This window comes from Trachemys scripta, chromosome 18 (genome assembly GCF_013100865.1).
Source record: "Trachemys scripta elegans isolate TJP31775 chromosome 18, CAS_Tse_1.0, whole genome shotgun sequence".
NCBI lineage: Eukaryota > Metazoa > Chordata > Testudines > Emydidae > Trachemys > Trachemys scripta.
In genome coordinates, this window is record NC_048315.1 from 13,305,662 (window position 1) to 13,318,702 (window position 13,041).

Consider the following 13,041-nt stretch of genomic DNA (forward strand, 5'->3'; position numbering starts at 1 on the left):
TGTGTTTTAAAAACAACAAACAGAAGCTGAAGCAAACATCCACAAAACCTGTGACCTCTGGATGATAGAGAAGGTTGAAAAGTTTTGACTTTCTGTACAGGTTGCTCTTTGAGCCAGATTCACTGGTTTTCTTCTGAAATGGAGACGCTTTTTGGTTAAGTCACTACAGAACTTGCACCTGGAAATGAATCATAGAATTATACATTGCAATGAGTCAATAAAATAAACAAATAATGAATATACTCTAGATTTCTTTCTGCATTAATACTTCTCTAGTCCTTCCCTCTCCTGAATTATCTGTTTCGTGTTGTTTGTCCCTAATTCAGTGATTTTGCATTTTTCCAGCTGAATCTCATTTTTGTTGTTTTCTGCTATTCAGTCTAACCTGTTGTGTATGGTGTTATTTCTCTGTCCTTAGACTGAGTGGCAGAAGAGCAATGCACTTTTCATCCTTAGATCTTAAAGCTCTTTACAAGGAAGATCCAAGGTCATTATCTCCATTTTACAGATGGGGAAACAAAGGCACAAGTTGGGGCAGTGACTTCCCGATATCACCCTGAAGAACTGAAATTTCCTTAGTCTCAGTCCAGTGCTGTTACTGCTGGAACACACTGTCATGGTTCTGGGGTTAACTGCATCTCTGGCCTCTACAGATCTGCTCAAGGACACCCCATAGAGTCTCAGAGTTCAGCCATCACCTCTCTATGGGCAAGGACATGTGTCTCAGTCTGTAGATGAGGGATTTAAGTTTCAGTCCCCATGTAATCCACTGTACTGATCCCAGAAGGTCTGTCCCTGTCTCAGGAAAAATGACAGGGTTACCAGTGACCAAGCAGCGTTCATAAAGCACAACACATTTATTTTAGGGCAAAAGCATTACAGAAAGGACATTTAAGAGAATAAACAGTCTACTCGCATGCAAAGCTGACCAGGTGTCTCCCATTTTCCACATGGAGGCCCTGGCAGATTCAAGTCTTCAAATCCTTGCAGCAGTGTTTTGCCCTCTTGGTTACAATCTCATGTCAATTGTTGGATCAAAAAGAGGGTTTAGTCAGCCAGTTCAGGCTGACCCTTATATTACCGGCTCTCTCCTTGTCTCGGCCACTTGAAACAGGTCTGAATTCAATGCAGTTCATTCACTCCAAGGGTTCTTTACCTGCCCCAGGATCTGCATAATTACCCCCCACTAATTTTAGTTCTTGGCAGAAGCTCTGTGACCCTCCCCCATAGACCTAGAATACCATCCTTAGCTCACAATGATGCATATAACATTTATAGATACAAAAGCGTGTGACTAATCCCTGAGCCTGTAGCATCTGGCCCATCTCAATATAATAGTGTTTGGAAGTGTCCATGTTTCTAAGGTCTTGCATCTATCTCACACACAGTCACCCAATATTAAAATCCCCAGATACTTAACTACCACCTTCTCTTCATGTGTAGTTCTATTTGCGTTTTCTGGGTTTGCGAGGTAAACTACATACGTCAGACTGGAGGGTGACAGCCATACAAAGTGATGCCAAGTAATATACATGGGCATGGGAATATACTAAAATCCCTAGTGGAAACCAGTAGAACTTGAACAGACCTGTCGCTTGCTACAGTATGGCCAGCCCCTGCACAGGACTGCTTGGAACTAGTGCGTCCCCACTGGTCGCTTCTCCAGAAGGGTTGGGTAAGAGGCTTCACCCTTCTGGAGCAGTGTCAATCTGTGCTACCCTCCGGTCACAGTCTGGCCCTTATTCTTCTATACTGTTATCATGACTATGTTTATTATGGTTGTGCCTGGGGACTAGCCAAAATTGGGGCTACCCTGTGGTGGGCACTGTACAAACCCAGAGTAGTAGACCTGAGCAAATAATGGAATTTTCAGTTTGAGCACCGAATGAAAAACTCTGAAAAAAGAATCTGGTTCAAATTGAATTTTTTTGCTGAAACACATAAATTTGTTTTGAATCAACTGAAACATTTTGGGTTGATTTGAATGAAAATTTTGTTTTTTTTTAATTTATTTAGTGTCAATTAAAATATTTTGATTTACTCGAAATAATTTGTGTTTTGGTTTTGATTTGTCAGCATTTGGCTGTTTTACCATTTTTTGTTTTCTTTTTAATCTGGCTAAATTTGAAGTCAACGTCAACATTTTGAAATTTTCAAAACACAACATTTTGAAACAAAAAAGTCAAAACAATGGCTGAAATAAAATGTTTTGTCTTCTTTGAAATTTTGTTCCTGTTTTTTTCTGTATGGAAATTATTCATTGAATTGGTACCAAATTTGCAGAGAGTTTTGAGGCATGGAAAGATGCATTTTTCAACCAAAAAAAAAAATCTATTTGTTGAAAATTATTTGCCGTGCTCTAATAAACAGTCCCTATCCCCAGAGGGCCTGTAGTCTAAATCAGTCATTTTCAACCGGTGGTCCTCAGACCTTGGGGAGTCTGCAGACTATGCCTAAGATTTCCAAAGGGGTCTGGCACTTCAATGTGAAATTTTTTAGTGGTCCGCACATGAAAAAAGGTTGAAAACCAGTGGTCTAAATAAAGGAGTTCTCAAATTTTTCATAGTGTGGACAGGATCTTTGCTGAGTGATTGCTTCATGGGCACCTCCTGTCCCATTTGTGATTCAGAAGCATCAGTCATCATTGCAACCACTGTGATCACTTGGAAAAGTGATATAAGGGAAGTATTGATGTATTTTTAGCTTCCGTTAATGATATTTAATGGCTGGTAACAAAAAGGGGGAACCAGAACCTTGTGATCCACAGGTTCAGAGACCACAGTTTAGGAACTGTGGTTCTGTACCCATTAGCTAATAGAGTTGGCTTGACTATACCCGAAAAGGAACCAGAGCCGTGTGACTTTTAAGTTAGGTGATGTGTCGAACAGTAACAGGGAGTCTGTTGGAGAGCAGAATCAAAGAGTGCTACAAAGAAAAAAATGTTTGAGGTGGAGTTACATACAAGTATACAAAGGAGGCACTTACTGAAGTATAGCTGCTTTTTGTACTTTGAGTACAACCTATTTATAGCTCCCCTAATATACTTACACTAGGAAGTGCTATTTATAGATATGAGTGAAAATAGGTAGGTTTGGGGTCAGAAGTTGATGTTTCAGACTAGGTTAAAAGTTCATTTTTCTGAAGGCTGTGGAATAGCTTGAACTGAAGTTTATGTCGGGATTCTGACCAAGGCCCTGATCCAGCAAAGCACTTAACCATGTGAGTACTCCCAATGAAATCAATGAAACCTGCCATATGTTGGGATTAAGAAATCCTACATTGAAGTCAATAGATGAATGTAGATTATTCATGTTTAAGTGCTTTCACATTGCAGCTTGTAAAGTTTTCTGCAGTTAACGCCTGATATTTTCCTTTAAAAAACATTTTGTTAGTTTCCTACTATATTTTTAGTTCTGATTTGCTTTTTTTTAAGCTGTCAAAAGATTATTTTTTTTAAATGAATGGATTCCACTGTAATATTTACTGCGCTTCAGCTTTCAGCCCAGCGTATGAAAATAGATCTTACTCGAGCTGGCAGTGTCTAATGGGATTCATTGCTACTCCAAAGGCTTTATGTACTGAAACTTCCAGCTCTGCTTGATTTGAACAGACTCGTCATCGCTTTACATTATTGTGATTCCAGTGGATACAAGGTAGCATCCAGGGCCGGCACCAGCCTAGCAAGCAAGTGCCTGGGGCGGCCAATGAAGAGGGGGCGGCATGTCCGGCCCTTTCGGCGGCGGGGCCGTCACTCCCTCTGGGAGCAAAGGACCCGCTGCCGAATTGCAGCTGTAGAATGAAGCGGCGGTAGAGCTGCCGCCGCAATCGCAACTTTTTTTTTTTTTTTTTTTGCGCTGCCCGGGGCGGCAAAAATGCTAGAGCCGGCCCTGGTAGCATCTATCTTTCACTTATGAATAAAGAGGCCATAGTCAATTCCTGTAGGAACTGAAAATATAGCTATTATGGGTCTGATCCAATGCCCACTGACATTAACGGGAATCTTCCCTTTGACTTCAGTGGGTTTTGGATCAGGCCTTATATGGATGACAAATAAAAGGCGATTTAAAAAACAATCATCCAAACATGGAATTATTCCGTAGTATAAGATAGCATAAGGCACAATAGATTTTGTCAAAGCAACAGTGGTGTATGTGTGAACTTTGACTTATTGTGATTTAGAAGCTGTCTTTGGGCTTTAAAAGAATTATTAGAAAATAATCAAGTCACTGCAGCCTACCACTGTGAGCTATGATATCATCAGCTCTTCCTTGGATGGAAGATCCATTTTTATTTTAACTGATTCCCTGCAGGGCACTAGTATTCCCATTAGTCAGATGGGGAACCGAGGCACAAGAAAGTAAGACACTTGCCCAGGGTTACTCAGGGAGTCTGTGGTGAAGGATCAGAGGAGTAGCCGTGTTAGTCTGAATCTGTAAAAACCAGCAGAGGGTCCTGTGGCACCTTTGAGACTAAGAGAAGTATTGGGAGCATAAGCAATGTCTTGCATCTGAAGAAGTGAGGCTCTTACCCACGAAAGCTTATGCTCCCAAGAGCCTCACTTCTTCAGATGCAAGACATTGCTTATGCTCCCAATACTTCTCTTAGTCTCAAAGGTGCCACAGGACCCTCTGTTGCTTTTTGTGGTGAAGGAGCGAATTGAATATCGATCTCCTGAATCCTAGGCTAGTGCCCAACCCACCTTGGGCTAGTTGAAAATTTTCTGATGAAACTGTTTTATGGCAGAAAATTTAATTTTGAATTGAAAACCAAACACCTGAAAATTAAAATTTAATTTTTCAGCTGAAACTAAAATATCTTGAATCAGACATGCTGCCATGATACCTCATAGGAGTTGTTGTTTGGTGCCCTTGGTCCTCATTATCCTCTGTGGACTGGGCTCCCCAACTGGTTTTCATCTGCCATCATGCACTGGGGCCACAGAACTCACATGGTATAACACCTCTTCTCCCCTGGGAGAATCATGGTGGATCATGGGAAATGTAGAATGACCAAGGAGCCCAGTCTCTGGGAGAATGGGAGCGTGAGGCACCTGAACTACAACTCCAATGAGGCACTGCAACAGTATTTTACAAATATTTTTATTTTTAGTTTTTTGATGAAGATGAAATTTTCTGCAGTGAAAAGAGCCCTGTTTTCCAACCAGCCACCTTTTCATCTGTTTAAGTATATACACTTTATTAATTTTGCAAAAGCAAAGGCCACAGAGGCACCAGCCATGCAATACGATCCATAAGTCCTGCAGGAGACAGTTATAATACAAAGAAATATTTGTGCAGATAAGTGGCTCATTGCACATCCCCATGGGCAAAGGGGAGCAAAGTGGATAGAGCTAGGGCAGTGAAAGCCGATGAGGGGAACTCACCTGTATGTCATGTTCCTACTTTCCCAATAATCTTCAGAATCCTACTTTGTGCAGTTGGAAATAGCATGTTGGTGAGGAGTGGCCATCCACCTTGGAATGTTCCCTCTGGGACCCATGTGAGTGAATATAGTATGGGTACTAGCAATATTGACTTCTGCTCCATGCCTCTCATTAGGAGAGTGGGCACTGGGCTCCTCTGGGGTTCCCTGAACCATCCCCCTTCAAGAGAACATTCATCAGAAAGTCTGTGGTTCACCAGACAGAGTTTCCCGGAGTCCTCTGCCTTTCTTGTAGGTTTTATTACTGAAAGGTACATTATGGCCCTGGGTAAACTGAAACTGATCAGTCAACATCCTTGCAAACAATGCACAAGTAAGATAAACATAACTGATGACATGTTAAATAAGGAATGTGTTCGTATCCTAGCAGAGATTATAAAGAGCTGATTGACGTGAGATTACTGAACCTGTTAATAGCTGATTATCTCCCTGAAAGGTGTTTAATAAAACATCCTATGTTTTCTTTCCAAATGCTTGTTGAAAAGATAAACCTATTTAACAAAACAAAACAAACCACAAATCCCTTAAAGTAGGAAGGCTTCCCAGCTGGCTGAAACTCCAGAATTGACGTGAACCAAAATGTCCTGCATTTTAAGCAGCCATGACCATTGGGGAATTTGATGGTGAAACTTCAATGTTAAGAAAGCCCTGAAGTATATCAAACTTGGATAACCATCAGTGCCCTTAATGCATTGGCAGAACATGGACACTCCAGGATAGGGAATGACTGAGCAGTATGGAGTTTAAAGCGGCTATGAAAGGCTTGAGGTGTGAATGTCAGATTTAAAACAAAAACAATATCAGATGTCAAAAACTGAGCCAGGGTTGGGAAGAATGATGGATGATTTCTCTGGTTCTCACAGCATTTTTATTGATCTGTGGCTGTTTATAGCTGTAAAACAGTTATAAATTAGAGGAATGCCATGAAAAGTAGTGGGGTGGTGGAAATTGCCTGGAGGTGGTTTTAAAGGTATACATCATGATTTATCAGACAAGAAAGAAAATGAGTATTTAGGGCTTCATTTGGGAGATAAGAATCTTCTATGAGAGAGATTCAACTTCCAAAGGCAGTTTTTTGGGCCAAACATGTTATTGGCTGGAGCGAAAAATCTCCTATTTAGATTGATGCGACTTTGTGTAATAGTGGAGAGACGTTGTGGTGATGTGGGTGACCTCATTAAAGGGTCATGCTTAGGTTATATGAATCTGCATGTAGCAGAGGAGTGTGCCTAGGTTCTCTTACCCTGCGACAAGGTCATGGTTTTATGACCCTGCTTGTATGACGGACAAAACTTATCTGCCTTACAAATGTGCTGACAGGCTTAATTCATTACTTTTTCTGAAAAGCACGCCGAGTCTGTTGTATTCCAGGGTTGGTGTGATGATTATAATTCTAGAAACATAGGAATAGCCAAACTAGATCAGAACAGTCCACCCAGAACAGTCCATCCCATTTCACACACAGCTCAGAATCAGATGCTGCAGAGAGATTCAGAAAAACCTCAAATAAATATTTATGCAATAATTTGCCTAGGGACAAATTACTTTTGGATTCCTAGTGGTTGTCTTATGCCTGAAAACTTGAGGGTCAAACCTCAAACCAGGAGATTTTTTTTATCTATATCTTTATATATCCTGGTTACTATTACTGGAACATTAACAAACATCTCATTGATATAATAAAGAGAGAGGTATATTCCATGCATGGAGAGGTTAATGCACCGTGATGCTATTTCACCCTTCTTCTTTTCTTCATTATTGCAGAAATCCGTGAAGCCTTTCGGGTGCTGGACAGGGATGGGAATGGCTTTATCTCCAAGCAGGAGCTGGGCATGGCTATGCGTTCTTTGGGATACATGCCTAGTGAGGTGGAATTGGCAATTATCATGCAGCGCCTTGATATGGATGGTAAGTCGTCGTTATTCTTTGAATTATAGTAGTGCTGGGTGCTGTACAAATACACAGTGAGAGGCAGTCGCTGCCTCAAAGAACTTACCATCTAAATAGACATGACAGACAAAGGGCTGGAGGGGAAACAGAGGCACAGAAAGGTGGAGTGGCTGGTGCAAGGTCCCACATGAGTTCAATAGCAGAGACAGAAATAGAACGCAGGACTCCCGACTCCCTGTCCTATGCCCTATCTGTTAGACCATACTGCCTCACCTTATAAAATTCTCCAGATGAAACCTTTACAAACAGATTTTCACTAGCAGATAGGACTGCCCTATAATTTCCAAGCAATGTCCAGGTGGAAGCAGCAAAATAGTGCCTTTCAAAGTATCCCGCTCAGCCATTTCCTCCTTAGTTTTGTTTTCAGATATGTATTGTGAATACGGTGCTCATGAAAGGTGTCAGCTGATAACCCAGGAAACTGAAATCCTTTATTCATTCACAGACCAGGTACAACAGTGGTGCAAGCTTCCCCACACTGTCCCTGCTATATGACTCTATTCTGACCACCTCTAGAAATGAGAGGGTAGCTCCGTTTCCATAACCCATTCAAATACTTGGCTTCTCTGCTGTGCCAACTAGAGGTAGTCCTGGTGGTGGTTTTGTGGATGCTTGTTCACTGAGAGTTAGACTAAAACCACTAAACATGTTTGATTCAGTCACTAAACAGATATCAATTGTGAGGACTTTTTGGTTATTTCTGGGCTGCCTTTGAACCAGTGACCTTGCGTTGGAAGGCTTTGTAGCCCGTTATCTGTGTCTTGATTGCTCCACGCCTCTGAGCAATCCAGTCCTTTATAAGCCATGATGTAATTCTGCTGCATCATGCATAGCTTGCAAGTGAAAGGTGCTGTAGGTGGGGCTTTCTCATGCTGTGTCTGAAATGTGGAAGCTTTGGAAGTTTTGATGAGCAAGGCTTTGAAAAGGATGGAACGAGGCCCTGTGGAGAGATCTCCTTCAAATATTACTAACATATAATAAAAGAAAAGGAACCCATTATGAATAGAGGAATAGGACATCAAGGCTTTTGGAACCATGGGGGGACTCTCTTAGCTGACGTACATCTGCAGTCATACTAGCTCAGAATAAGGAGCCATCTTTAAAATGTCCTTAGAGTTATAGGTCAGAAAGGTAAATGCTTTTCTAACAGCTAAAACGTGCATAGATGCTGGACTAATGGGCAGCTCTTCTCTCCTGTTTCTGCAAAGGCACATAACAGCGTTGAAAAATTATACGAAATGGTGCAAAGCCAAATGGAAAACATTATCGTGTATGCAGTACAAATACATTAATCATGTCAGGCTGCAGAAAATTTGGTGGGTTTTTGGTTTTAGTGTTTGTTTTTTATAGTAAAATCTTTCTGGTCATCTAAAGAAGTTTTACAAATGAAGAGTATTATAAATCTGCAAATGTTAAGTTGAGAGTGTTGGTATTCTTCGTGGGCAACAGATGCACTATGGAGTGTAGCTAATAAAATGCTGCTTTTAAATAAAATTTGCTCCTTGTTACAAATGTGTGAGTGAAGTGCAAACTTCAGATGTTTCCTAGGTTTAGTTCACATGCTGCTTTGGTTTAGAAATTGGGCTTGGAATCCAGGGCCGGCTCCAGGGATTTTGCCGCCCCAAGCGGCACCAAAAAAAAAAAAAAAAAAAAGCCGCGATCGGATCTGCGGTGGCAATTCGGCAGGAGGTCCTTCGCTCTGAGCCGGAGTGAGGGACCCTCCGCCGAATTGCAATCGAATAGCTGGACGTGCCGCCCCGCTCCGGAGTTGCTGCCCCAAGCACCTGCTTGGCAAGCTTGTGCCTGGAGCCGGCCTTGTTGGAATCTAACGGGCACAGAATTTCTCACATGATTTTTGGTACTTTCTGTTTCCAGTTAGGACAGATATACCATGATCACAGGTTCTCTCATTCTCTTGTGATTAAAGAGGGGGGAAACACCTCTATGGAATGTAAAAGAGCATGATAACCTTTCTATAGAATGTTCAAAGTATCCCATAGAATTCTATAGCAGGGATAGAAATCAATAGAAAATGGATTCCATATGGTGGATTTTAAAAATAGTGGAAAGTATCTCATTCTTTTGAAAAAAATTCTATAAGTTTTAAGAGTAGTTTCTATAGAGCACTATTGTGTTCATCCTATTAAATTCTACTGGATTCTTCCATAAGGGTGATTTTGCTTTAGGTTTTACAAAATGATGTGGTGCAGATTCATACACTATTTTAGCTGAGCCCGAAGTTTTTAGTACAAAGAATGATTTGGATAATGACTCCAACTCCGGTCCATCTCCTGTTATTCTCTCATTCCTGATATCTGGAAGCTATGGAGATCTCTGGCATGCTATCATTTCCACTTCTAGTATGGCTGGGACCTGTAAGTGCAGAGGTGGCATGAAAAGGTAAAAGAGGGGAATAAATTCAATGAACTTCTGAGACCTTTGACAAAGTTTCAATGTGAGTTTTGCATAAAGATTGGGAGGTGAGTCTTGTATCTGAGCCAATTCACCCATCCCGATCTAGCTTTTCTAGCTGTGTTGTTTATTATTAATTATTCATGTTTCTAAGGTGCCTATTTTCATAGTATTTTGACTGAAGAGTTTCTGGACGAGAAGACACATGCATGTGATGTAAAGAACATAAGAACGGCCCTAATGGGTCAGGCCAACAGTCCATCTAGCCCAATATGCTGTCTTCTGACCAATGCCAGGTGCACCAGAGGAAATGAACACAACAGGGAATCATCAAGTGATCCATCCCCTGTTGCTCATTCCCAGCTTCTGGCAAACACAGGCCAGGGACACCTTCCCTGCCCATCCCGGCTAATAGCCATTGATGGACCCGTCCTCCATGAATTTATCTAGTTCTTTTTTTAAATCTGTTATAGTCTTGGCCTTCACAACATCCTCTGGGAGTTCCACAGGTTGACTGTGCGTTGTGTGAAAAAATACTTCCTTTTATTTGTTTTAAACCTGCTGCCTATTAATTTCATTTGGTGATCCCTAGTTCTTGTGTTATGAGAAGTAGTAAACAACACTTCTTTATCTACTTTCTCTACACAATTGATGATTTTATAGACCTTAATCATATCTCCCCTTAGCCGTCTCTTTTCCAAGCTGAAAAGTCCAAGTCTTATTAATCTTTCCTCATATGGAAGCCATTCCATACCCCTAATCATTTTTGTTTCCCTTTTCTGAACCTTTTCTAATTCCAATATGTCTTTTTTGAGATGGGGCAACCACATCTGCAAACAGTAGTCAAGATGTGGGCGTACTATGGATTTATATAGAGACAACATGATATTTTCTGTCCTGTTATCTATCCCTTGCTTAATTATTCCCAGGAGTCTGTTAGCTTTTTTGACTGCTGCTGAACATTGAGTGGATGTTTTCAGAGAACTATCCACAGTGACTCCAAGATCTCTTTCTTGAGTGGTACCAGCTAATTTAGACCCCATCATTTTATATGGATAGTTGGGATTATGCTTTCCAATGTGGGTAAAGGATAAGTGGACCCAGAGTTTAAAAAGACAAAAACAAAACAGAAAGATTAGTAGGGAAAATTCTTTAGGCGGTGCAGGAGCTGGGGGTGGGTAGGAATATTATGAGAAGAATTTATTTAGGCTGCAAACTGAGCTAACACAATGCAGCTCAAGGTTTTCTTTTCTTTAATGGATTGCTCTTTTCCACAGCTTATCTTGAAACATGTAATGAGAACCTGAAACCGTATAACTCGCTTCCCTTCCTTTCTCTTGATGTCTCAATGGGGATTGTTGGGTACTCTGGGCCTGATCCAAAGTCCAATGAAGTCAACGGAAATTGACTTATCTGGGCTTCGACTCAGGCCCTGTACTTGCAGATATAGATCTACCCAGCCAAGTTTCTCTCTGTCATATATTCCTGATGAGGAATGCAGCACTTTGTCAGAATAAAGCCAGAAAACTGAAGCTCTTGGCAGTGCTTTGCCTACATTTATCTTAGTTGGGATGCCAGGTTGCATGATAAATCATTCTGTACAGTGTGCAATCATAAGACCCCCAAAGTACGTGAACGCTACGGAAAAGACAATAAACCCTCTGTGCATTTGGGGGTATATGACTGATAAAGATATAATGTGCACGTGGATATGTTAGCCAGATGTGTGCTTCTCCCCAGTAGGCTGATGACAGGGCCTGCTAATAGTAAGGTAATAAAATTGGCAGTGGTTTATGTGTAATCTGAACCAGTCTGTGCGGACCTAGTACAAACATAATGTTTTTATCGGACAATACCTTGGGAGTATCTTTGGATTGCAAGATGGCAGAGGAACTGTATCTGCCTTGCCTTAAGTAGCTGACAAATTGATTATAATGACACAACCAGAAGCAGTCGGCTTTTCCATTCCTGTATGAACCCCATTTTGTAAGGGGGTTGAGAATGAGAACACAGCTATTAAAAATCTGTTTCAGGTTGAAAATGAATAGAAGCCTTAGCCCGGGAGCAAGTTTGTCTTACCCTGATTGGATGAATTTGTGTTTATAAATTAGAGCCACCAGCATGAATAATATGGACAGTTTTTGATGGCTTGGCACTCATCCTAAAGTAAAATAACAGCAGCATGTTTCATCTACATAGTCGCCATTGTCCTGAAGGATCTCCTAGTGCTTCACAGGTAGGGTGACCAGGTGTCCTGATATTATCGTGACCATCCCAAAATTCGGGGCTTTGTCTTATATCTGCAACTATACACCACCACCACCCCAAAAGGGAAGTGTCCTGATTTTTCACTCTTGCTCTCTGGTCACCCAATTGACAGATTATACAGGAATCACTTCCTATCCCACTGAAAAGCAGCTACTTCTGGGGTTGTAACGTGGTAGTTGTTTAACAATGCAAAGCGTAACCACGTAACAGGTTAGGACAGAAATAAAGGAGAATTTTATATCCCATTGAAAAAGCAGGCAGAAGTTAGGTTAGGTAGAAAATGCTGGTAGAATTCTAAGTAGAAGTGGTAATTGTCCAAACTGGAATTTGACCAGTACCTCAGTAAAAGTGCCATGCAGTCTTTAATGCCCATGAGTTTTCAGCAACACCATGTTTGCAGCAGTCCAGTGCCCCGTAACACCATGTTGGGGCATTAGTTTATTATTGAGATAAAGAAAAGAGACCCACCAAAAGAACTTGCATCAGTGGACTGAATTTTTCTCTGGAGTTTTCCCATCCAAGTGCCGACCAATGCTGACTTTTCCAGTTTGTATGATCTAATCCTAACCCCAGTTTAGAATCATCTGCAATGGTGCATCGAAGCATATATTGTACTGTACTCTCTCAGAAGGATTCTTAGGACAGTTGGAACAGAGAGAGAAGTTTCTCAAATACCTCTCTTGAAATTCGCTTTCAGTTGTGAATTATTCAGTTTGGCCACAGTGTAATGATTTATTTTGAATTGCATTTTCTTTTATTGGAATCGATTATGTCCTGGTTGTTCTTGCCACTTGCTCTGGAGGAAAAAAAAAAAAGCTTTTTATTTTCCTTTTGGTTCTTATGAGCATATTATCCCACAAAACGACTGCATGGTAGAAAAGAGTAAGCATCTAGTTAATTCATTAAAAAGATAACGACACAAAAACTTCATGGTGGAACTTTTTTCAAGTATAAAGAGTATAACTATGG

At 41.0% G+C, this 13,041-nt stretch overlaps 1 protein-coding gene across 2 annotated transcripts in view; it reads left to right on the forward strand.

The window, feature by feature from the left end:
* Positions 1-13,041, forward strand: part of CALN1 (calneuron 1) — a 176,433-nt gene that overhangs the window by 69,211 nt on the left and 94,181 nt on the right. For both annotated transcript variants that reach the window (XM_034752806.1, XM_034752807.1), the window contains exon 3: positions 7,207-7,350. In XM_034752806.1, the coding sequence (XP_034608697.1) occupies positions 7,207-7,350 (144 nt within the window). The remainder of the gene's footprint in view (positions 1-7,206; positions 7,351-13,041) is intronic.